Consider the following 24,034-nt stretch of genomic DNA (forward strand, 5'->3'; position numbering starts at 1 on the left):
TTGAATGACTCCAAATCTCCTGTCCCTGTCCAGTGTGACAAACACAGGTCTCCAGCGAGCTTCTTTTGAGAGCCCTCAGATAAACTGCTGTTTATCTGAGGCCAGAGTCACTCCCACTCGCAGTCGGAGGACTGCTCTTTCACCCAGTAAAGCTCCATGGAGAAGTGAGCATGGTCGCTGCTCTGGGTCCTCTGACCTCCTGTACAGTGGTTGAGCCTCTAACAGCAGGCTAGAAACCCAGCACCACTCAAGCCTCTCCAGGAAGAACCGCGTTGGGCTCGCGTGCTGGCTGTATAGGATTTGGGGAGCTGCGTCCACGACTAGCTGCGTGCCGTAGGTGCCAGCAGAACTGTCACAAATTTCTGATGAACCCGTTTACTCGGCTATTTTATGAAAATAAATGTCCTCGCGCAAATAAGAAGCTCCCCTAAAAGAAAACGGGAGCACTACTGTTTAACTCAGAGGTACCCATCTTGCTAGTTTACCAACCAGGCACAAGCAAGGGTTATCCCAAGCACCCCCCTTGCCCCTCTTCTGGGTGATCCCTGACAGACTGCGGTGGTTTTTGTTGTTGTTATTATTTAAAAAAGAAAAGTCCAGTTTGTTGGTCCTGAGGGAGATAGTCCAAGGACTTCCTCCCCGTTTTAGACTGAAAAGCAAGTCAGGGTTTGAGTCCATCCATTGGCGTCTGTGGGGGTGGGGTGGGGTGGGACGTGACTAATAACCTGGCCCGCAGAACTTCTCCCTCTTTAACCCGCAGGTGCGGTCCGGGGCGCGGGATCCCCCGCGAACCTTTGGCTCTGCAGCAGCTTCCCATTCCCCAGAGAAAGTGCGGGCCCAGGGTGCGCCCGAGAACAGCAACGCACAACTGACCTCGCCTTCTCAAATTGGTCCGGAGGCTTCACATTTCGGGGCGAAAAGGGACGGAGGGAACAATTAACGTGGTTCTAAATAGAGGACTGGCCTGAACCCAATCCCCTGAAATGGTAATATGGCGGTTATTTAAAAAGTGTAGGTATTTTCTGGTGTTTTCCCATCAAGTACCTGCCTAATTTCTGTATGGCACACGCCAGAAATCAATAGAAGTTAACAAGTCCTCCAAACAGTCCCCATCTCTTTGTTTAATCTCCTTTACAATAAAGCCAAGGGAAGAGAATTAAAAATCTTTGAAGTAGATCAAGGCTCAAAGGAATCAGCCAAGTAGACTTAAAGTAGTCACTTATTTCCCAAAACTGGTTTGTCGGCGAACAATAAAAGGAAGTAAAATTTATGGAGAAATTATACAGTGGATTTGTCACTTAAAATATCGTAACTGTCTCGGGAACAATACCCCATGCTGAGGATTAATGGTCTCGCCGGACCTTTGATTCACCAGCGCCTTTTCTTCGCCCTTGACAAATTGGATTTTTAGGAATGGGAAGGTCGCCTGGACTATTGTGTGCTAGCCATTCAGAGGCCTCGATTATGCAGGGGGCTGAGGGAACCACTCCATGTGACCCTCTCGGGTGGGACTCTGCAGCTGCTTCGCAGCGCAACTCTCTCACCAAACTCCGCGCCCTTGCGCTCGCAATGCCAAAAGGCGCCCGCCCTGATTGAAAAGGCGCAGTGCATGCCCGCTCGCGTCACTCCGCGGGCGGAGGACGCACGTCGGGGCGCGGCTCCCTGGCTCGCGCGCGACTCGGGCTCTGTCACTCGCGCCCTGCGGAGAACTCGGCGCGCCCGAGTGCCTGCCTGGCGGTGGCGGCAACAATGCACGGAGCAGCCCGCGCTCCGGCCACCAGCGTGAGTGCGGACTGCTGCATCCCGGCCGGCTTGCGCCTAGGGCCGGTGCCAGGCACCTTCAAGCTGGGCAAGTACCTGTCAGACCGCAGGGAGCCCGGGCCCAAGAAAAAGGTATTCGCCATTCTGATCTCCGCCCCCTGCCTTTCGCCTCCATTTGCCCGGACCCGGGAAAGGGGTAGAGAGGGGAAGTGGAGGAAGGGGGTGATTGAGTCGTTGCCTGCTAATTCTGCCGTGTTGAAGGTGACTCCTAGCAAGTCTTATTAACTGAGAGCTGGACGTGGGCTAGGCTGAGGTGAAAGACGTGGCCGAGAGGGAACAGCCCCCAGGTGGGGTGCACTGGGATCTGTACGTGCCAGGACCACTCGGAACTAGCAGTTTCCCCAGCGCTGTGGGTTCTCCTCTGCACGGCGCCAGAGGCCCCAACCCCCACCCCAATCCGAGCCTCTCTCTGCAAACGCACCATCTCTTTGGATCGCAGGGCATCGAGGACTTTTCTTACCCAATTTGAGGCTTAAATTTGTCTTAAAATAATTTAATCCCATTTCCTCCGAAAAAAATAATCTTGGGAAATTCTCAGTTCCTAGAACCTCCGATTTTTCTTTCCGCCGATGTCTGCTGTGGGTTTGGGGTAAATGAACAGAGGCTAAGCCAGGTGGTTGCTCTGACGCGAGCTCCAGGGGTTCCCACCCGCGTGGGGCACCGGCTCAGGGCGCCTGCACCGGGCTCTGAGAGTCCAGGGTTCCAACCGGGATCAACTCATCAGCTCTGACTCCCAAACACCGTCGCGATCCCTCACTAGAGAGGGGATTTAAAGGCTCCCACCCGCCTTGGGGGAGTCCCAGCGGCCAAAGGTCGACAAACAGCGACCAGGAAATGAAGGCAAGAATCTAGTGGGGAAGGAGGACCTTGGCTTTCGCTTGCCGCTGACTAGAGCTTTCTTACAAGAAATAACTCTGGTGCCCAGCCAGCGGGGTCCGCATCTGGCTCCTAGTGTAATCACCCTCCCCACCCTCGGGTTTGCTGCGCACCACGCCTTCTTCTTTAAGCGCGCTTTAATTGCTTTTAAATGGCCGGCCAGTTGCGGGCAAGCTTTTCCCTGCGTGCGCTTTGTTCTGCGACTTGAGCTTCGGGCTCGCATGCACCTAGATGCATCGAGAACAGGGAAGCGTGAGAAATGGGGATGGGGGGGCCCTCTCTGGGCCTTGGGACTGACTTTGAAATGTGTCGACCCCGGTGTTAAGGCAGCTCTCAGAACCGCAAGTAGGAGAACTCGGGTAGGGGTGGGAGACGTTTTGGTACAAGATGCGCCCAGGCGCTCAGACAGGATGCCCTCACCACCCACTCCCCCGGGCTGCCAAGGTGTGGCACGGGATGTGTGTGTGTGCTGTTTTACTAGCTAGCCTCCCCTCGTTCTCACTTCTTCGAGTATTGGTCCTAAGGAATTATCCTCCTCCTAACAGCCCAGAGTGGTCTGACCAAAGCCAACACAGCATTTTCCTGAGTCGGGTGGGGTGGAGGATAAACTTTCCCTCTGGGCTGAGGGCCTGGCCGTGGTGGTGTGCGGGAGAAACGACCACTGCTTGTGTTGCAGGTGCGCATGGTGAGAGGGGAGCTGGTGGACGAATCGGGGGGCTCCCCTCTGGAGTGGATAGGGTTAATCCGGGCAGCCAGGAACCCCCAGGAACAGACTCTGGAAGCTATTGCAGACTTACCCGGAGGACAGGTACTGCGGGCTTCCCCTTACCCTCCCCACTGCTACTTCTGTCTACCTAACCGTCCCTGCGGTGGCCAGCAAATATAGAGAAAAGCTCTTTAGCTGGAGGTCTCATTTAAATGTCCCAACAACCCTATAAGGTAAAATAGCTACTGTTTTCCCATCTGAAGGATGAGGGAAGTGAGGTTCAGAGAGATCCAGTAGCTTCTCCAGGATCACACAGCATCAGAGCCGGCATTTGAACCTTTTCTCTCAGTTGCTTTTTGACCGATTACCCGGAAAATGACAGAAAGCTGTTCAATTCCTTGTGTGCCAGATCTTCTACCGAGCGTTGCGAGACGTCCAGCCAGGGGAAGAGCTGACCGTGTGGTATTCCAATTCCTTGGCTCAGTGGTTCGACATCCCCACCACGGCGACTCCGACTCACGACGAGAAAGGTATAACCTATGAGAGGGCCTCCGGGCCAGCATGGGTGGGCGACAGTCTAGCCCTCCTCCAGGTTGAGGTACCTCCCCAGACTTGCAGGACCTTTCTCTCGAGCTGTGTAAAACTGAGTTCACGCTCCCTATGTAGGCAGAGAGGCGACGTCACCACTACCTCCTTAAAGTCAACGGGAAATGATAACAGTGACCGTTATAATCTGGCTCACGATGGGGAAAACAAATGAACAACTCTTTATGAACTTCCTGGGGTCATCCTTTTCTACTATATACCTAAAGAGACAATTATTTACTCCATTAAGAATCAGTGAGAGCCTTAAACTATTGTTACAGTAATTACATACTGGGTTCCAAAGAACATAACTCAAACCTGGAGGGCATCTCTTCTCGACTGGTTTTCAAAGAGACCAATGTATTTCTACAGCATCTTAGAAGCATTACGGTACTTACAGCTGGTCAGTTGGCAGGTACCAAGGCCCTTTCACCTAAATGGTATTTATTCATTTCCCCGTCCCTACTTAAATTGAATCTGGGATGTATCCCAGTTTCTTCTCAGATTTATTTGATCCCTTCCAAAGCCAAGAGCAAATTTATGCAAATTTAAGTGCAGTAACTAGAGGAAAACATTTTCAAACCTCCCATAGCACAGTGAAGAACACTTCCTGTGGAAAGGTTGGGAGGTGCTAAAATAGTTAAGATCTTGAGATTCCCTTTGCAAACCTTCCATGGCTTTCTTTTTTTCCTTGTCAATTGTTTGTAATTTCTTCTAAAGACACATTTATTATTTTAAGTTAACATAATGAATGCTGTGAAATATTTTAACATGCCCTTCTCCTGAATTGCCTGCTAATCTTATCCTTTTAGAAATAGGTTTAAAAAATTACTACAAAGATGGGAATTAGGAAGCACTTCATGAATAAGATGGAATGAAATTTATTCGGAACAATGAGTCACTTCACTTCAAAATATCACTGTCCTCTGTAAATTAATTCTATTGATTTTGTGGGCAGATTTATATGTACAGTATTCATAAAAATTATACTGATAGTTTGTTCCCTGCATCACATTATATTAAATTCTCTTGGTGACTCATTTTAGTAAAAGAGAAACATAATAAAAGTCCCATAATGGAGAACTCTCTGATCTGTCACTATGGAACAATTTCTTTTTCTTTTTTTTTTTTTTTAGTGGCTGGTTGGTAAGGGAATCAGAACCCTTGACCTTGGTGTTACCAGTACCACCTATAGAACAATCTGGAGGGCCACTGGCCTTTATGAGGCAGCCATTTCTACACAGAACGCCCTTCCTTAAGCACTCCCAAATAATGCTAAAGCAACTTATTTGAGTAGTGAACCTTGCGTTTTCATTTCAGCCAATTGAACTTATAAACATCAGATCATAACAGATGTCAAAATATGCACCATTTGCCTTTTGGGGGAATGTATGAGCTATTTTGAACCCTGACTTCCTCAACTTGGAGATTCCTGAAATCTTGACCACTCTAGGGTTACATGAAGGAGGGGAGGCAAACTTATCTTTGATACTCTTGGCATAAGTTGGAGCTCAAAGTCTACAGAACATGTCAGATGGTTAGGATAAGATGAAAAAGGGACATATTGAATCAGAAAACATATATTTTGCTTAAATCTTGCAAGAGGAAGAAATAAGTAGGGATGGTTGCCATTCTTCCAATATTGGCTAACTTCTGTGGGTTTCAATTCCTTAATAAGATTAAGGATAATACTGCCCCTTGGTTTAAAGGATAAAGCTTACTTGGCTTTGCATTGAGCTGAGTTGTTCTGGGATAGACTCTGAAAATTCCCTCTTTAAGAAAGGCTGATGAAAGGGAGGTTCTGAATTTAGGAGAAAGGAGGTTATTTAAGATATCAACTCAACATGCCCATCAAGAGAACCCAGGAAGTCTCTTCTCTTTCTCTCTCTCTTTTTTAAAAAGACTTATTTTACATGGATGTTCAGTTCAAGCTAATGGGAACATTGAAATGGTTTTAGTCTAGGTCTTCTATAAATGGTTAGGATAGGGTCTCATAGGCAAATCCTCCTCTCCCCCTTTTTTCTTTCTGCTCTCCCTTGGCCCCAGTTGGAATAAACTGCTTCTCACTTGAACTTCCATCTTTGTTATGGGAGGGGTTGGGGGTGGGTGGGGGCGGGACTACTTGCTTTATGCAAAGTCAGAAGTTAATATACACGAAGTGAAGTAGATCCAGAGTTTCCCCCCCATTGTTATTTCTGTAGTAATGATTAGAAGTTTGAGCTGCTTGTATGTAAGGAGAGAGAATTTAACTTTCCCGTTAAATCTTATGATATTGATGTATACTTTGGATACTTCTTTGTGGCTCAGCTAACTTCTTTGTCACAGACATCCTTCCCTTCAGTATTTTCAATAAACCATATTTTAAAAGAAACCCAATTTCAAGATTGCTCTTCCTTGTACAGAAGTAATATGACATTTTTGAGTGGACATTAACTTCTATCAGATGATCAGGATCTGTCTCATACATGTGTCTCGATTGTGTTCAAGAGACTAGTGCTATTAAATACAACTAATGCTAATATTATTACACATAAAAAATAATTTGACACCAAACATGTATATAGTGCTTAGTTGAGAATTCTGCACTTATTAAAAGCTGAGTATACCTATCTATATCATTTATATATATTCATGTAATAAAACATAAACTAGTTTATCTTATCCAAGGACTTTACTAAGCTTGGATTTGTGCAGCTATCTAGGGTTTAATCAATTATCATGTGGAACAACTAAGAAGATAATGCAACATCATCTTTCTTAGAATGTCATCATTCTTTTTAGAATAAGACATAAAGATTTTTTTCTTTTCTCCCATCAAATTAAATGGGGTTAAAGAGGAAATAAAGATACCAATAATTTTGAAGAATAGCAAATCACAGTCCCTATGTGATCCTTCAGTTGGTCACGCTCCAGGAAAACCTCAGGCAAAGTGTTTAAGGCTGGGAGGGGGTGAAATGGGTGGATAGTGGATACAAAAGACATTGTTCTATGAAAAGGAATGATTACATATGGCCCATACATACAGGATATTGTCTCGCCTGGTAATGAGGCGCTCACGACCATTAGATTAGCCTTTGTTCAGTTTATCCAAACTCCTTGACATACGCCACCTATTCTGCAAACACCAACAGATGGGCCCAGGCACAGCACAGCCTCAACACTTGATTTAAAGCAACAGCTGCTCTCTGCTCTTCCCCGGCCAGCCTGCCTGAGCGCTGCCCTCCCAACGAAGGTTTGCTCGGATGGCCGAGAGGAAGTCTTCGCTGGAAAGGCCCAGGTCATCTAAGTAGTCCCAGAGGATGGAGATAGTGACAAGCATTGGCCATTTGGGTTTTTTTCGGGGTCCTTGATACCGGGGGGCTATCGAACTTACTTATTCGCCAGGACCCAAGAATACTCCGGCTTCTCCCCATACCGCTGGTAAAACCTGGGCTTTGCCTTGGGTGCGCTGGCGCTTTCGTTCTGTCACGCTTGTTCGCCTCTCACGGGGTCGCTTTTCCACTCTTTCTCGCCCAGGGGAGGAGCGCTACATTTGCTGGTACTGCTGGAGGACGTTTAGATACCCCAACAGCCTTAAGGCACACCTGCGTTTCCACTGCGTGCTCAGCGGCGGCGGGGGCGGCGCCTTCTTGCACCACGAGCACGCAGCTCGCCAAGGTGCTGCCCCAGCGGCGGATGGCCTCGGACTCTCCCCGAAACCCTCCGCGCCCGACTTCGGCGCGCCCGCCCAGGCAGGCACTTTGCGGCCCCACCCGCAGGGCCCGCCACCCCTGCAGACCGGCGGAACGAGGGAGACCATCAAACGCGAGGCCTCCTCGGCGCCCTCGGCCACCTCGCCGCCCTCGGGCAAGTGGGGGCCGCTCAAGAAGAGCAAAGAGCAGCCGGACCGTGCCCTGGACATGAGCGGGGCCGCCAGAGGACACGGCCACTTCTTCGGCATCGTGGGCGGCTCCCCAGCTGGGGGCGGCGGTCTGGCCTTCTGCCCTGGCATGCGCTCGGCTTTCAAGCCCGCCGGCTTGGCCAGGGCGGCCGCGGCCACTCATGGCGACCCCTACCGGGAGGAGGGCGGCGGCAAGCTGGGGACGGGCCTAGCCTTGGGCAGGCTGTTGAGCGGGGGCCGGGCGGGCGGACGCCCCGGGAGCGGAGACAATCCGGCGGCGGGCGGCGCAGGCCACCACCATCACCACCACGCGCACCATCACCACCACCACCCCAAGTGCCTGCTCGCGGGCGACCCGCCGCAGCCGCCTCCGCCTGGCCTGCCCTGCTCGGGGGCCCTGCGCGGCTTCCCTCTGCTGCCGGTCCCCCCGGAAGAGGCGTCCGCCTTCAAGCACGTGGAGCGCGCCCCGCCCGCTGCCGCCGCACTGCCGGGAGCACGTTACGCGCAGCTGCCCCCCGCGCCTGGGCTGCCCCTCGAGCGCTGCGCTCTGCCGCCCCTCGACGCGGGCGGGCTCAAGGCCTATCCGGGTGGCGAGTGCAGCCACCTGCCCGCCGTCATGCCGGCCTTTACCGTCTACAACGGGGAGCTGCTCTACGGCTCACCGGCCGCTGCCGCTTATTACCCTCTCAAACTGCACTTTGGCGGGCTGCTCAAGTATCCGGAGTCTATCTCCTACTTCAGCGGGCCCGCGGCGGCCGCCCTGAGCCCAGCCGAGCTGGGCTCCTTGGCTAGCATCGACCGAGAGATCGCCATGCACACGCAGCAGCTGTCCGAGATGGCGGCCGGGAAGGGACGCGGCCGACTGGACTCGGGGACGCTGCCGCCGGCCGTCGTGGCGGCGAGTGGCGCTGGGGGCGGCGGCAGCGGGGGCGGCGGCGCGGGCAAGCCCAAGACCGGCCACCTGTGCCTCTACTGTGGCAAGCTGTACTCACGCAAGTACGGGCTCAAGATCCACATGCGGACGCACACGGGCTACAAGCCGCTCAAGTGCAAGGTATGCTTGCGACCCTTCGGCGACCCCAGCAATCTCAACAAGCACATCCGGCTGCACGCCGAGGGTAACACGCCCTACCGCTGTGAGTTCTGCGGCAAGGTGCTTGTACGCCGCCGGGACCTGGAGCGCCACGTCAAGTCCCGCCACCCAGGCCAGAGCCTGCTCACCAAAGCGGGAGACGGCCAGGGCGTGGAACCCGGCTATCCCCCGGAGCCTGAGGATCCCAAGAGCGACGATAGTGACGTGGACGTCTGCTTCACCGACGACCAGAGCGATCCTGAGGCCGGTGGCGGCGGCGGGCGTGACTCGTAACGTGTTTTCCCAGGAAGAGGAAGGGCGTGGACAGAGAGCAAGAGTAGGGTCTGTTCTGGGAGAAGAGGAACTCCTGGTGGTGAGAAGAGGGACACGGTTGACAAAACCTTTTTTATTTTTGGGAGGGCGCCAGTTTTGGAACACCGAGAGGTCCCAGATCCGGTGCTGAAACTCAGAGCAAAGGCTCAGAGGTGGCTTAAAGAAATCCAGCCTTACGGGTAGCCCGAGGGCGGCCAGTCCTCCTGCACCGCAGGCCCCCGGACTCCGTGGATGGGTCCTCCTTGTACCGCCCAGGTGGTCTGCTCTTCGCGTTTAGGATCACATTAATTCGAACGTCACAGCGCCCTCGAGGGCACCAAGTTTAACTGCCACGTGTTTTAAAATTATACTTTTCTGTGGAGGAAATTGTGCCTTTTGAAACGATGTTTTGTGTGTATTTAACATTAGCATTTCACTGCATAGGCAAAACAGTAGTCACAATTCGGTAAATGTGACATCTATACACTTGTTTTGATTTCATCAGTTTTCATATGAAAGACTACGCCTTGCCGCATTGAATATATAATGGTAGCAGGTGTACAAATTGGTCAAGTTGCAATTATTTATGAGAGAATAATGATAAATGTAAAATATCTAAAGCATGAATCTAAAAGCACGCAATATATAATTTTAAGAAAATATCTTATTTGGTAGAGTACAAATGTGGTGTATGTTGTTTTATAATGAATGATGTACAGTGGATACAATATTGTGGTTTTGGTTCCAGTTTGTGCAATCTTTAAGAAAAATAAAGATACAAACCAGAGTTTGTTCATTTAGCGATTTCAGCAGATCCTTTAAAGAAGTAGTTTAGTTTGAAAACGATTTTCGAGGAGACTCAACAGTAAAATAAATCGTAGGGTATTTGAATACATTGACTATTCATAAAGTAAATGTTAAGCAGTGTTGTAACAGGGAAAAGTCCTATTTTCAATATGTGCATATCACAGGTTCCTAGATAGTAGACAAAACAATTGTTTTCTTAAACCATTGTTAATCATGCTAAGTGTTTTTAGGTTTACTGAAAGAAGCTAACGACCTTTAGAAACAAAAACAAAAATAAAAACCCCACATATTATCCCTTGTCAAAAAGAATTACAGAACTGTAGAATCATTCTTTATCTCTTGTGCTCCATTCTGACAGAACTTTCCTTGGGAAGTAAAAAGGAAACTTGCTCAGTGCCTTTCATGCTTCATGCATTTTCGTATTCATTCAACAAACACTGAAGGTGGATCTATTTTGTTGGCGATGCTGATCTATTTGCTTTGCTTAGGTTTCTTTTTTACACATGCTACTCCCACAGTCTCCTGCTGTCAGTTTGGTCCCATTTTACACACGAGAAAATGTACTCTTCAAGGTCACTGGGAGACTCATAATTAGAACTGCAAAGTTAGAAGCAGTGACTGTACAAGTATTTTCTGGATTTAAAAAATATAATGCTAGCTAATGGAAGGATATCGTAAAGAATATAATTCTGTGAGCTAAAATTGGAAGGCAATCTCCCTCCTCTCTATATACACTGTGGGGAGGATTTCACTGTAGCAAGTGGAGGGTTAGACAGCCCCTCAGCTGAGGGCTGGCACCCTAAGAGCACAGTTCTGCAGTACTTTTCTCAGAGGTCAATTAAAAGATTCTGGTAGGTCACCAAAGGGTCTGGATAGGACCCTGATGATTTAACTCAGTTAAAAATGCGCTTTATTTTTGGAATCCTGAATGCTTTGCAAATCTCCACCCTGTTGCCTCCCAGATGGAACACTGCCTCAGTCAAGGAGTGGCTGGTAGGAACCTTTTTTGTCACATTACAGCAGGAGGCATGGTTGGGAGAGGGCATCTAATTTCTACTGGTGGTGATCTGTGAAAAGATTTCTTCTATGAGAAAATTTATTCTAGGAATTATAGGTTTTTAGTGTCAACTGACCAGAAAATGTTTTGTAAGAGCTGAAAGGGGCGGGGGGGGGGGGGAGTGTGGATTAACATGTAAATATGGTGACAGAGACGGATTTATTAAGGATCTACACTGTGCAAGATTGCAGTTTTTTCCTCTCTGAGGAGAACTTTGGGATTGCCTCACCGGGCTCAGGGATGGCCTTGCCACAAGAACTGGAAGAAGTGAACCTAAGCATCTGCTTGCTAAGTGTGGGCTCCAGTAGCCCTGAGTTTCTCGGTAACTGTTTAGTGGTCCTACTCTTTGAAGCAATTATTGCTAGAAACCAAACCCACCCTCGTAGAAGAATATCGGAAAGCCTTTCTGAAATCAGATTATGTAAGTCCTCAGGGAAAGTGAGAAAGGCTGTCCAGATTTGAAACATGGGAAATTATATCAGCTATAAAATTATTGCTCCCCTCTCCCGTTTCCTGACTCAATACTAACTCCTATAACTCCTGTTCTTTTGTGTGAAAATAGGCCATAAGGAAAAATTTAGAATTGATAAAGACTTAATAAAAAACCCAGCCTTCTGTTTCCCCACTTGTAAACTGGTAACTATTAGAAGCTATTACAACAGACTCCAATATCAAAAATGAAAATTGAACATAAACTTAAAAGGCTCTTAATCACAGGTCACTTGTAATTCTCCATAGGTTGCCTCAGATAACCCATATATTTGTGTGTGCATACTATCATCATACATAATTAATGCCGTTATTTATTTTAATGGCGAAATCAAGTCAGTGGTATATAATCAGGAACAATTTTACTTATTTCAAGTGGCTCAGTTAGATTAGCGTTTCTCAGATTAACTCTTTCGGTCTCCTATCCCTTTCCTTCCACACCCCTCGTCCCCCATCCTTCTTATCCTGGAGCCCACAACTAGCTTTGACAGTTATGCTAAAGCCACTGGAAGTTTCAGGGATTCTAATTTTTGTTCTTTTGTACAAAAGATTAAAACAAACAAACAACCAACCAACCAAACAAAAAAACCCAAAAAAGAACAGGAGGAGGATTCATGTCTTTTAGAAGTGAAAGACTCTACACTGTATGTAGTTAATTTGGGCGTTAAAGTGTTTTGCTAACCTAAATAAATCAGACAGACCTGGGCTCTAGTCTTGCCTAGCTCACTTAATAGTTTAGGCCAGTTTCTCCGTTGTCTCAATTTCTTCATTTGTTAAATGGCGAAATAAGCATTAAGATAGTTGTTAACACTATATGAGTAATGCAGTTAAGCTGCTTGAAATCACTCCTGATGCATAGTAAGCGCTCACAAAAAATTAAAGCAATTTAGCAACCTTTGTGTTTTCATTTTGAAGATATCAACCCGAGGAGATAAGGGTTAGCGTCCTTTTATAAGCATTAGCATCTTTTTGCAGGACACTCGCTTTCCTCTTGGTTTACTTCTAACCAGGCTCACATCAACTTCGGTAAACAAAGGCCTTCGACACTTGCTAAGGGGAAACTTTTTCATACCCCTTCTCTGGCCATCTTTTCATTTTAAGCTCACACGCCGGTTCAAATGGTTCACATTGGTCAATTGTGTAGGAAGAAGAATGCTCCTTTCGTTTGTTTTCACTAGTTTTTTTTTTTTTTTTTTGAAATTGTTTTCACTAATTTTTGAAATGCTTGGCTGGGCAGTGAGGGATGAGCTTATGCGGAGGCATGCAGCGGAAGTCAACGCGCGTGCATCTCCTTCCTGAGCCTAGCAGAGAGCGCAGCATCCATCAACAGCTGCAGTTTCACGAGCCCCTACTTTGGGGAAAGTATTTACTGTCTAGACTTCGAGGGAAGTAGGTGAGTAGTTAGAACTGCAGCTCAGAGGATTTGGAGGCGCTGTGGTAGTGCTAGTGCTGGGGTTCCAGAGCCAGGAGGGCGCGGATTGGCTGAGCTTTGTTACTCCGAGCGCTCCCATTGGCTCGTCCCTTGGAGCCAGGGTTGCTATTGGTGGCGGATTGGCAGCGCGCGAAGGTTTGGGCAGGCTCTGCCTCGTGAGAACCCCCGTACCGAGTGGCGGCGTCGCAGCTTGGGAGGGTTCAGCGGCGCCTGGGCGGAGGGCGCGCGGAGGGGAGTGTGTGTGGCGCTCTTGCGGCTCCCAGCTTCGTTCTTCCGGGGAACAAGGGTTTCCGGGTTCTGGGTTGGGGCATAGGTCTGGGAGTGTGGCCGCGTTTAGGTGTCAGTCCGGGAGCCCTGGAGGAGAGAGAGAGACGCGGGAAAACCCGCGGCGCCCTGTAGGAGGCCGCGGTTGTTTCAGGCCGAATCAGTCCTCGTTTGCGAGCTCCTGCCCCGCCGTGGCGGGAGCGGAGGCACCAGCGCGGTGCGCCCTCGCCATCTGCCGCTTCCCCAAAGGGAAGAGGGCAGAGGCGCTGGCGCCGTCGGGAGGTCAGACGTGACCCTTGGCCACCCAGGTGTGACTTGTGAAGGAGAGGATTCAGCAGACGGCGGGGCCAATGTGTTTAGTTCCAGAAGGAGCGTGGCGCTCGCTCTGGGCTGGGTGACCTTCCTACAAAAGATGAAAGGAGAGCTTCTGTCATCTGCGACTGTTGTGTAATTCAAATTCGCTGTAACGTTGTACGGCAGACAACTTGTCAATGCCTTGGCTTGCGAGGGTTCTTCAAAAAGGGACTGAGATTGGATGGACTATATTTATACATGTAATCCCTTTAAAGACATTGGTTTTAAGTACGGTATGTTTTAATTATTTAAAGTTAATATTTCATGTAAATAGCAGATAAAAACTAAAGCACAAGTTTATTAAAGAATATAAGTGATAGCATAGCATAAAAGACAGATTTCTGGTAATTTGAGTTAAGCAGATGAAGAGAAATGTTTTTATGTAGGGTGAGGAAACTATTAAAAATAAAATACATTAGATATCCAAATATCATGACTGCTCTATTTTTTTCTTGTCTATGTGCTTTTGCATAATTCGGTATTGTAGAAAATGGCTGCAAATACATATTTCCAATTTTTAATGTTGGCAGTACAGTAATGTTCCTGGAAGTTACTTTAAGTAGAGAATTATTTAAAATCCAGCGTTTCATGGCAAGTTGTTTTTGAAGAGGAGACACTCAAATTCAGTGATTTGAGTAGAAAGCCTTAGGTGGAAATGTCTTATGTGACAGGAGATATAGTGAAGAGAGATGTAATAGCAGATGGCTTTACATAAGAACATAGTGAAGGTCAAAGATTGTTTTTAATCTTTTTTTATCATAAAAAAAAGTCAGAAAGATGAAGTTCTATATTTGACACTGAGCAGTTGATTCCTGAATTATTACCTTAAGGTAAATGGAGACATGACCAGGTCAGATTCAAGCTCACTTGAGGCCATTGGACCATAGCAGAATACATCTGTGAGCAACGAAATGCTTTCAGGTATGCTAAAAGTCAATTCAATGAGAACTGAGTCAATGTAGGATGTCGCATTTTATAAGCTTATTTGTGATTTTCAGAAAGCAGGAGAAAGAAATGCCTTAGTAACCAAGAAGACATAGAGAAAATAAAATACATTGGGGTTTATGGGATAGGCTTTCTGAGTTATTTAAAACTAACGTACTGAAAGATGGTCTCAAGGTACTACTGGCTTTGCTATCTATAGGTGTTTGTACATACACTGTGTCCTACATTTGTTTCCAAAATCAATTTGTGTATTATTGCCTTGAATTGGTAGTTTGGGACTTCATGGTATTTTTATTGGCTAATATTCTCATAAAGTGAGTAAAAAAAATTGACTTTGCCTTGAGGTTTCCTTGACAGAGCTGATTTCATTAAATCTTCATGATCTCATCTAATCTTTACAACAATCTGTTTTACAGATAAATGAAATGAGGCATATGTTTCACAGCCATCTAGAAATATTCCCTGGATCTATCCCTAAGCCTATTGACTCCACGACCTGACTTTACATACTATGTCTTCTTTAAAACACTGTCAAATGATGTAGGAAGTTCAGTTTGAATCCTTTGTAACTGGACCCAATGAATGTTTTACAGGATGACGAGGAGGTAAACTAAAAGATCAACGGGTCCCTAGGCTTTTTCAGTTGGAACCAGAGTTAAGTTAGAGACCATTTTTGGCTTGTTATGAACTTGAAATCATTTGAATTCTGGTAAGTCCTTCTAAGACTGTGCCAGGCACATTGTCATCTGTAATGAGCCAGGCTGAGCAGAATCCCTGTAGATACAAGGTGGCAGAATGGAAACTACAAACAAGAAGGCTGGACTGGAATGGAGGAGGTGGAGAAGGAGTGAGACTTTGAACTACTGGAGCATGGAAGTGGGCATTTTTAAAACAAATTTAAGTTTGCATTTTAAATACATAATATATACACATGTTTAAAGATAAAAAACTATGTATATAAGTATATATTTAAGAGTCTAAATCCCATCTCATTTCTGTACAGCCCTTTTAACCCATAGGTAATCACCACACAAGATCCTTCTAAGACCTGTACCTAATTTTGTGCTTTATTTCTTAAAATGGAACCCCCAAATTCTATGAATTTCAGGACCAACAAAATCTGGATCTGTACTTTGTACCACTTATTTTAGTTTCCTATATACTTCCAGTGTTTCTTTTTGTAAGTATAAACATCTGAGAATGGATATATTCTTATTTTCCTCTCTGTCTTAAAGATTTAATATTCACTGTTCTGTCTGTATCTTGCTTTTTTCTTTTTTTTTTTTTAGAAAAATAATATACTCTGGAACTTCTAAAGAGAATGTCCTCATTCTCGTTTATTTTTGTTTTACTGATTCATAGTATTTTATTGTGTAGATGTACATACATTATTTAACCAGTTGTCCTGTTGATGTACATTTGTTTTGTTTTCAATCTTTTATTACAATAAAGAACACTTTGAAGAATAACTTGTGCTAAGTGACTTTGTAGGTGGGGTGCAGGAATTTTCAGAAGGTGTCACTGCTTTGATTGCAGTGGGGAGAAAGCCACTGAGGACACTGAGCTGGCCATGATAGTGTCAGAACGAGAACAGCTTCTAGGAAATAGATGATTAACTGACTGTACAACTTGGTCTTTCTCTCCATAGCTGGAAGACTCCGAGTCACCTTTAGCTCTTGACTATACTCTGCACAAAGGGAGACAATAATAAGGCCTCTACCCTATTCTTTTGTTCTCTTGAGAATTTGGCAAAAGACCCTTTGGAGACCTTAGCTGTAGATCTGTACATCTCCAGGCTAACCAACATGGAAATCTCATGTTTGGCTAACATGGAAAAAGAATGTGTTTGCATGCACATGCATTTGAACTTTTAAAATTCTTTCCTATGTGCACTATCGTCAAGTGTTGGTTTCCCTGTGATGAATGTCATTTTAAAGTATCTTATGTAAAACCATGTTTGGGATTATGATTCAGACCTGTAACTGGATGACTGGAGAGTGGGCCTATGGTAAGTAGCAGGTACTGAGCACAGCCCACACCAGCTGTAGCATAGTGGCAAACACTCCAGTAGGGAAACAAACGAATGCAAATGAGCCATACTTGGTCTTGGAACAAAGATGAAAATGACATTCACTTGTAAATGAGTTTTCTGTGTTTGATGTAAACAGAATGACACGTATTTTGCAGGAAGACCTCTATAACCTTAGGACATTTGTTGAATTCATTACATGGGGTGCACATGTTTCTGACATTTTATTATTATTAGTGTATCTCACGATTTAACAATCTCTAGGTTTTTAATTTATTTAGAAGCATTTCCATGATTTTCTGTCCTAGGAGGTAGTCTGAGAGTTAAGGTGAGATGCTCATCGCTAAGAGGTTAAATGCCCTGGAATTAAACTTGAATCTGGCACCTTGCTCCCAGATAAGGAATGGCTGATCTGATAGAAGAGACCAACTTCTTAGCTTTGCCTCTTATTGCTAACCATGGTCCCCAACCCAAAGATTTGCTCAAACATTAGACTTAGATTGATATGTGGCTTTGCTTTCTGAGCCTTACACATCTTTTAACCACCATTTAAATAAAATCTCCCTTCTCTGTAGCCTTCCTTGACTGTGCCATCCCAAAGTAGGCTTTTCTTCCTCTGAATTTCCATAGCAAGTGGTTTGTGAACTCATTAGTCACTTACTTTGTCAAATACATGTATTGGGCATGGACTATGTCATGTATTTTTAAAAATACCCTGGCATAGTACTTCAGACATAATAGATGTTCAACAAATATTTGAGAATTAATTGATTAAATATACTTTAAATTTCTCATTCTTCTGAACATCAATGAAGCACTGAGAGCCTGCTATATGCCAGGAAGTGCACTGTTTGGGGACATAGGGACAATTAAGACTGTCTCAAGCTGCTTATAACTTAGTGGAGAGGCAAACACAGGAACAGAAATTGACAACACGATGTGCTGGGTATAGTGATGAAGAAAAGCACAGAGGAAGGGTACTTCCTCAATCAGAGAGAGAAGAGGGTGAGGGCAGGGTAGGAGATACATAGGGAATGGCTTCCTGGAGGACGTGATGCCTGAGCTGAGCTAGATGGCTAAGAGTCACCTAGGTCAAGGGTAAAGGGAGATGGACTTTTCCAAGAGACTGAATCACATGAACAAGTGACTGAGTGGAGAAACAGCATGGAGGTATGTGAGGAATTCCAGGCAGTGCAGTGCTGCTGTGGGGCAGAGTGGCAGGCAGGAAGTATAGCTGAGAGACGAGGTTCCATCTGTGAAATGAGCAGTGGTTAAGAGGGTATGTGGGCTTTGGAGTTAGGCAAAACCAAGTTTGCCTTCTGCCTCTGTATCGGCCTAGCTGTGAGAACGTGGTCAAATTACTTAACCTCTATATGCCTCAGTTTACTCATCTGTAAAATGGGAACAACAATGGCATTATATTTAAAATTCTTGTGAAGGATTATTGAAGTAATGTATGCAAAGTGCTTAGCTCAGGTAAACTTTCAGAACATGTTGGCTAATTGTTTTTAAGAGAATGGAGAGATGTGTGGGATAAAGGGAGGGCCTCTGGAAGGTTTCAGCTGGCACTGACAGGCAGTTTTCCCTTGCAAGAGGACTGTTTTGGAGGCAGGGAGATCAATCAGAGGCAGTTGCATTCAGCATTTCAGGTGAGAGATGATGAGGGACAGTGCTAATAGGGATGTAGAGGAGAGGATAGAGTTAAATATTTAGGAGGTAACATTGATAGGATTTCATGACTGTGGGGGAGTGTGAGAAAGAGGAGTCTAGAGTATTAATGAAAGGACAGTTATAACATTTTTAGTAGTACTGCACTGTGTTGATTGCTATTGGCAAATGCACTTTAGGTCAAGATGATCTTGGAGGTGTTCTGTTTTGTTGAGAAATACAGCCTAAAAAAGAAAGAAAAATGAGCAATATGTTTGAACATGCAAGCAACAAAAGCTTATTATTATTCCCCAACAAAAAGAAACCGAAGAACCCCCCCAAAACAAACAAACAAACAAACGAAACCTAAAATAAAGGTTAATTACAGTCTAAGGAAAATATTAGTATTGCCAATAACAGAAAGTAATAGTAATAAATATATATAGCTCTTTAAAATTTATGAGAAAGCCTTATGATTCCAGTAGATAAATAGCAGATGATAAGAATTAACCATGTTGCTGGGAAACAAAGACAGGCGAATATTTCTTCTCATAGAAATAAAAAAACATACACATTAAACCAATCTTACATATAAAAATTAGGTAAAAATTTAAGAAAATGCTATTAATGTTCTGAAATTAATACAAGTTCTTTTGCTGATGTCACTAAAACCATTTTCCAGCAATGAGGAAAAATTTTGCCGAGGATATATATATTTGTGCTCAGTTCTCATATTTCTGAAGATTTGTTCTAGAGAAACAATTTAACAAAAGCATAAAAGCTATATGCATGTGACTTTTCACTGCAGCATTAAATCATACAGCAAAAAAGAAAGTGGTGGGAAGCAACTTAAATATTCAAAATTAAGATAGGGTTATTTAAAAAGTATTGGTACTATGACATATTAAAAGTAATGTTAAAAATAATTATTACGTTAAAACAGTAGAAAACTGAAAATATAAAATGAGGAAAGCTGAATAAAAAGATTGTCTATTATGATTGCGGTTACTTAAGAATACATATTTGTGTAGATAAAGACTGGAAAATAATATGCAAAACATGAGAACAGTTGTGCTAGGATTATGCAGAGTCTCATGTGTGCTACATTGCTTTTTTTTTTTTTTACCTTAGCAAGTCTAATCCTGTCACCTTTAGTGTTAACATTTTTCTATTTTTCGTTGCTAAAGTATTTTAAAGCACATTATAATTATCATGACATAATACCTCTTAATAGTTTAGTGTGCATCAAGGACATTTTCCTCCACAACCGTAATGCCATAATATCACATCAAGCAAAATTAATAGTTCCTTAATATCATCTAGTACCCAAGCCACAGTCAAATTTTCCCAATTTACATTTTCTTTCAAAAAAGGAAATAATCTAGCAAATCTGCACAGTCCAGTCGAGTTGTTCACTGCTGGGTGAGGAGTGACTGGATCCCAGGCCCCTGGTGCTGTGGTGCTGAGTGTCCCAAGGCTGGAGGGCTGGGGCTGGGAGTGATTGGCCATCAGCCTCCTGGGCCTCTCGGCATGGAGCCCTAGGAGGAGGAGGGCAGCTGGCTCAGCGATGACCGGCTCCATCTGCAAGTAGAGATGCCTCTTTTTTTCCTGCCCTCTGCTCTTTGGAGCTGGGGGCACAGTCTCTTAGACCCTTGGAGCCAGCTGGCAGCGAGTAGTGGGAAACCAGCCAGCAGGTCTGTGCTTGGGGTGAGGAACGTCGGAACATTGTCTTTGTCAAGCCAGTTGTGGAAGGTCCTGAGATTTCACACAACCCTCCCTATTCTGCTTGGTGCTGCCAGCTCCTAAACACCTGGCCAAGTTGCCAATTTACCTTCTGTATGGTTTGTGCAAAGAACTGTCTCTTTTGATTAGCTGGATCTTCTGTATTAAATCAGGCTTTAAAAAAATCTGCATTAAGGATGTGACTACTTAATGAAGTTATAAATGCTGTCCTGCAACCTTTATAGAGAGACAAAAACAAAAACCAAACCAAATCAAAACAAAAAACTAATCAAAAATCATTTTAATATGAAAGTTTTCCAAAATTCCCAAAAGTGGAGAAAATAGTAAAATGAGCTTTCCAGTGTTTTACCAATCTTGTTTCATTTGCTTTTGCTTAAGTATTTTAAATTCCATTTCACTTGTTAATACTTTACACATGACAAAATTGACAGTTATTCCCTAATATCATCTAATACCCAATTTATGTTGAATTTTTCTCAGTTATCTTAAAAATATCTTTTTACAGTTGAATTTGTTTGAATTGTGATCTGAACAAGGTCCACTCATTACACTGGGTCATGTTTCTAAAGTTTTATTTTTATACAATTGTAGTGGATCTCCTCCTTCCACCCCACACCCCTTTTAGTTGTTGAAGAAACCAGGTCATTTGTCCTTTAGAATTTCCCATATTCTGAATCTGCCTGTTGCTTCCTCATGGTGTTAACACATTTCTCTATTCATCATGTTTTCTGTAAACTGGTAGTTACATCTAGATGACTGATTAGATTAAGGTTTAGTTTTTTTGTGTGTGAAGGGATGAGAATACTTCATAGGTGGTGCTACATATTTTGTATCACAACACCTCAGGAGGCTTGTAATGTGTGCGTGCCCCACTTTTAGAGATGATTAAGATTGATTATTGGATTCAGGTATAATCATCATCTTTTCAACGAATGGTTTTGGCAGCCATTGAGAAAACTTGCTTGGATCTATTCTTTTATTACGGGTGCAAAATAGTGGTTTTCTTTTTCTTTTTCTTTTTTTTATAGATCAAAATGCATTCATTCAACAAACACTTGCCTTATATTAACACACACAAAACATAAAGAGAGTGCAAATGAGGTTTTAGCCAAACGCTAAATACAGCTAGCGTTTGCTAATTAGGGAACATTCTCATTCCTCTACTAAACATATATAACTATAATCTCAAGTTAGCATGAGAGGGAGATATTATTCAATTAATGACAAGTATAGGTCATATCTCAGTATAGTCTGTTGAACCACAAAACAAAATTCGTATCAGAAAGGCACAGTACCCAAATTTCATAGGCAATCAGCAAATCAACCAAAGACAATGCATTATAGGGCTGGAAGGGACCATTAAATCCAAATTCTTCATTTCCAAAATGAAGTCTAGATATAGTAAGGGTACTTGCTCAAGACCACACAGTTCTCCAAGGCTATATTAGAACACAAATGTCCTTTTCCTGCTGCCTCCTATCAAAGGATGTTTAAAATACAAAACACAAAAATCTTCTTAATCATTCCTAGATTGTTGTCAATCATCTCTGGAGAGAAACAGCAAGTTCTAGTCTCAGGCTACGAGGGCAAAGGCTCTTTTTAAATTTTTTTTGTCTAGGATCTTTCTGGTACCAACGGGATATCCACTTGGGATTTTTATTTTATTTTATCTTTTTAACACAGAAAGATTAACATCCTTATTGCAAGAGGAACTCTTAAAAATGAATTAGAAAAATCTAAGCAGAAATGTGGTGAAGGACATGAAGAGGTAAGTCACACCTTCCAAAGAAACACCCATGGTTGATAAGTACATTCTAGGATCTGGTTGTGGCGGGGGGTGGGGCTGACCTGGCCACCACCATCTCAGGATCCCAGGGTCGGCTGTTTCCCTTGCTGGCCTAGATGTGCAGCAGTGGGGGTGGGGCTGGGGTCCACGTCCCCATCTCCCCAGTAGTGGTTTTCTAATTCTGCCATTCCTTCTGCATTTGTTATTTCTTCAGGTTACCTTTTAAGCCCAGTTCTCTGTAGCTAGTTGTTAGTTTGCTCATACTTCCCCCTAGAAATGGATTACGACTAATTTCTTGGCACAGCTGGAGCTTGGCTACTCTAATTCTGACACCACTTTGAGAAATGGCCTAGAATCAGGGTTTCGGAGGTAGGGTTCTCCCTTCCTCAGCTGTAAACTTTTGAATAATGACAAGTAAACACAGTGTCAGCTTTATGTCTTGGTGTAGTTTTGATGTCTGTGTGATATGACTTGAGAGAAGCTGAAAGGTCAGCCTATAAAAGTACGTCCTATAGTGTCTGACCCCAACACTGGTATTCTCCCTTAATGACCTGCCACAGACTTGTGAATTGTAACCAGATTAAGGTATGATGTTATCTGGCAGGGGGAATGAGAAGAGCAAGACCAGCACGTTAGCAAACATAGCAGCAGTCTGTCTATCTGTTGCAAGCTGATTACCACCAGTTGCCTCCTATAGTCAGTCTGGGGCATGTAGTTGGAACAGGTAGGTGGAAATGGGACATGGGACTTTTAGCTTGATAAGAGAAGAAGGTTGTGATTGGTACAGATAATGTGCATACCTGGGGCTTGGTTCAGGTTCATAAAAATGTGGAGATCTCCAAGAATGAAGACTGTTGAGGGGGTAAAATATAGATGAAGAAAATGTTGAAAGATGTGGGAAAACAAATTACCTGCTTTATACTTTTGTTAAGGATGACTGCTTGAACTCTCAAAGTAGCATAGAAAGGGGAAAACGGGGCTGGCCGGTTAGCTCACTCAGTAGAGCATGGTGCTGATAACACCATGGTCCAAGGGTTTGTATCCCTTCACTGGCCAGCCAACAAAAAAAGAACAAAACAGGAATGTTTCCTGTTTTTTTATTCGCTACCATATTGGTCGGGGAGCATAAAAGGGTGAGACTCGAGGTCCTAGGAGAATTTTCATTACAGATTAGCAGTAATACAGAACTGGAAGTTCAAACACCAAGGTCAAGGGTTCAGATCCTTACTGGCCAGCCACTAAAAAAAAAAAAATGAAAAGTTCAAAGGAGGAATTTAAGCAAGACGAGGGCTTGTAAGAATATGTGGGAAATAGGAGGAGTCACTTTTTTAAAGGGAAAAATGACAGATTGATCCCTTTTGCCATAGAAGAAAATTCAGTTTGCTGTTTTAGAGAAATGGACCATTTTTCCTTTCCACCTACTCAACAATCAATTCTAATGAGGAAATTTCAGTATTTTTATCTTTATGATAATTTCAGAAACAGTAGCTCATTTATTCTTAGTAATGTTACTGAAAAATACCAGTAATTGTATAATGACTGCAGAAATCACATTTTTAAGTAAATGAAGAGGGAAATGATTTTTTTCTTATTATATGTCCCCAATTTATATGTAATTACCAGCTACAAAAGAACCTTCCTGGTATGCCTAATAACCACCTTTTGTCCTTGCATGAAAAGTCGGGGTTTTTTTAATTCAAGGTTTTGTTGTGCTCAGCTTATTTCTGGCTGGTTGGGGAGATAGAGGCAGCTGTTTTATGACACGTCTCACAGGCCTTCCTCAGACCAGGACACGTATTGCTCTGGAAACCAGCTGGCTGTGTTCTTCGCCTGTCAGACCCAATGCAAGCAAACAGAACTCGGGCAAACCAGTGGAAATCCGCCAGTACAGGGAGAAGTGGCTCTTGACCAAAAACATGGTCGCTTTAAGCTACAATTTCTAATTATCTGCAACTCCTCTGATTGGTAGTTAATAACATATAACATATAAACATGTACTTTTTTCCCCATTAACTTTGGCTTTATCGGTTATTTCCTCTTTTATGAAACACACTTTGAAAACAAGACAGGAAATTGAAGAGAACAGAAGTAAAATAGAGCTTTCTTTTCCTATTTAGTGATGGCATCAGGTGGTTATATGTGTGCTGTCTATACATTGCAAGAGCAATAGGAGACTAATGATTTTCCTCTTAACTAAATGTAAACTTTTAGCTTTTTCTCTTTTCATAG

At 44.2% G+C, this 24,034-nt stretch overlaps 1 protein-coding gene across 1 annotated transcript; it reads left to right on the plus strand.

Annotated features, from left to right (window-relative positions):
* The first annotated feature begins 1,609 nt into the window (after window positions 1-1,609).
* Window positions 1,610-9,234, plus strand: PRDM13 (PR/SET domain 13). Its single transcript, XM_063096135.1, has 4 exons — window positions 1,610-1,893; window positions 3,374-3,505; window positions 3,813-3,933; window positions 7,505-9,234. The coding sequence occupies exons 1-4, from the start codon at window positions 1,750-1,752 to the stop codon at window positions 9,232-9,234; spliced, it is 2,127 nt and encodes a 708-aa protein (XP_062952205.1). The 5' UTR covers window positions 1,610-1,749.
* The last annotated feature ends 14,800 nt before the right edge of the window (window positions 9,235-24,034 follow it).

Source organism: Cynocephalus volans, chromosome 5, assembly GCF_027409185.1.
Source record: "Cynocephalus volans isolate mCynVol1 chromosome 5, mCynVol1.pri, whole genome shotgun sequence".
NCBI classification, from domain to species: Eukaryota; Metazoa; Chordata; class Mammalia; order Dermoptera; family Cynocephalidae; genus Cynocephalus; species Cynocephalus volans.

Excerpts from the sequence above, each read along its gene's own strand:
- PRDM13 (XM_063096135.1), top strand. The coding sequence starts at position 1,750 with ATGCACGGAGCAGCCCGCGCTCCGGCCACCAGCGTGAGTGCGGACTGC. Across the intron at positions 1,894-3,373 it reads AGCCCGGGCCCAAGAAAAAG|GTGCGCATGGTGAGAGGGGA; the intron begins GTATTCGCCATT and ends CTTGTGTTGCAG. Across the intron at positions 3,506-3,812 it reads CAGACTTACCCGGAGGACAG|ATCTTCTACCGAGCGTTGCG; the intron begins GTACTGCGGGCT and ends CTTGTGTGCCAG.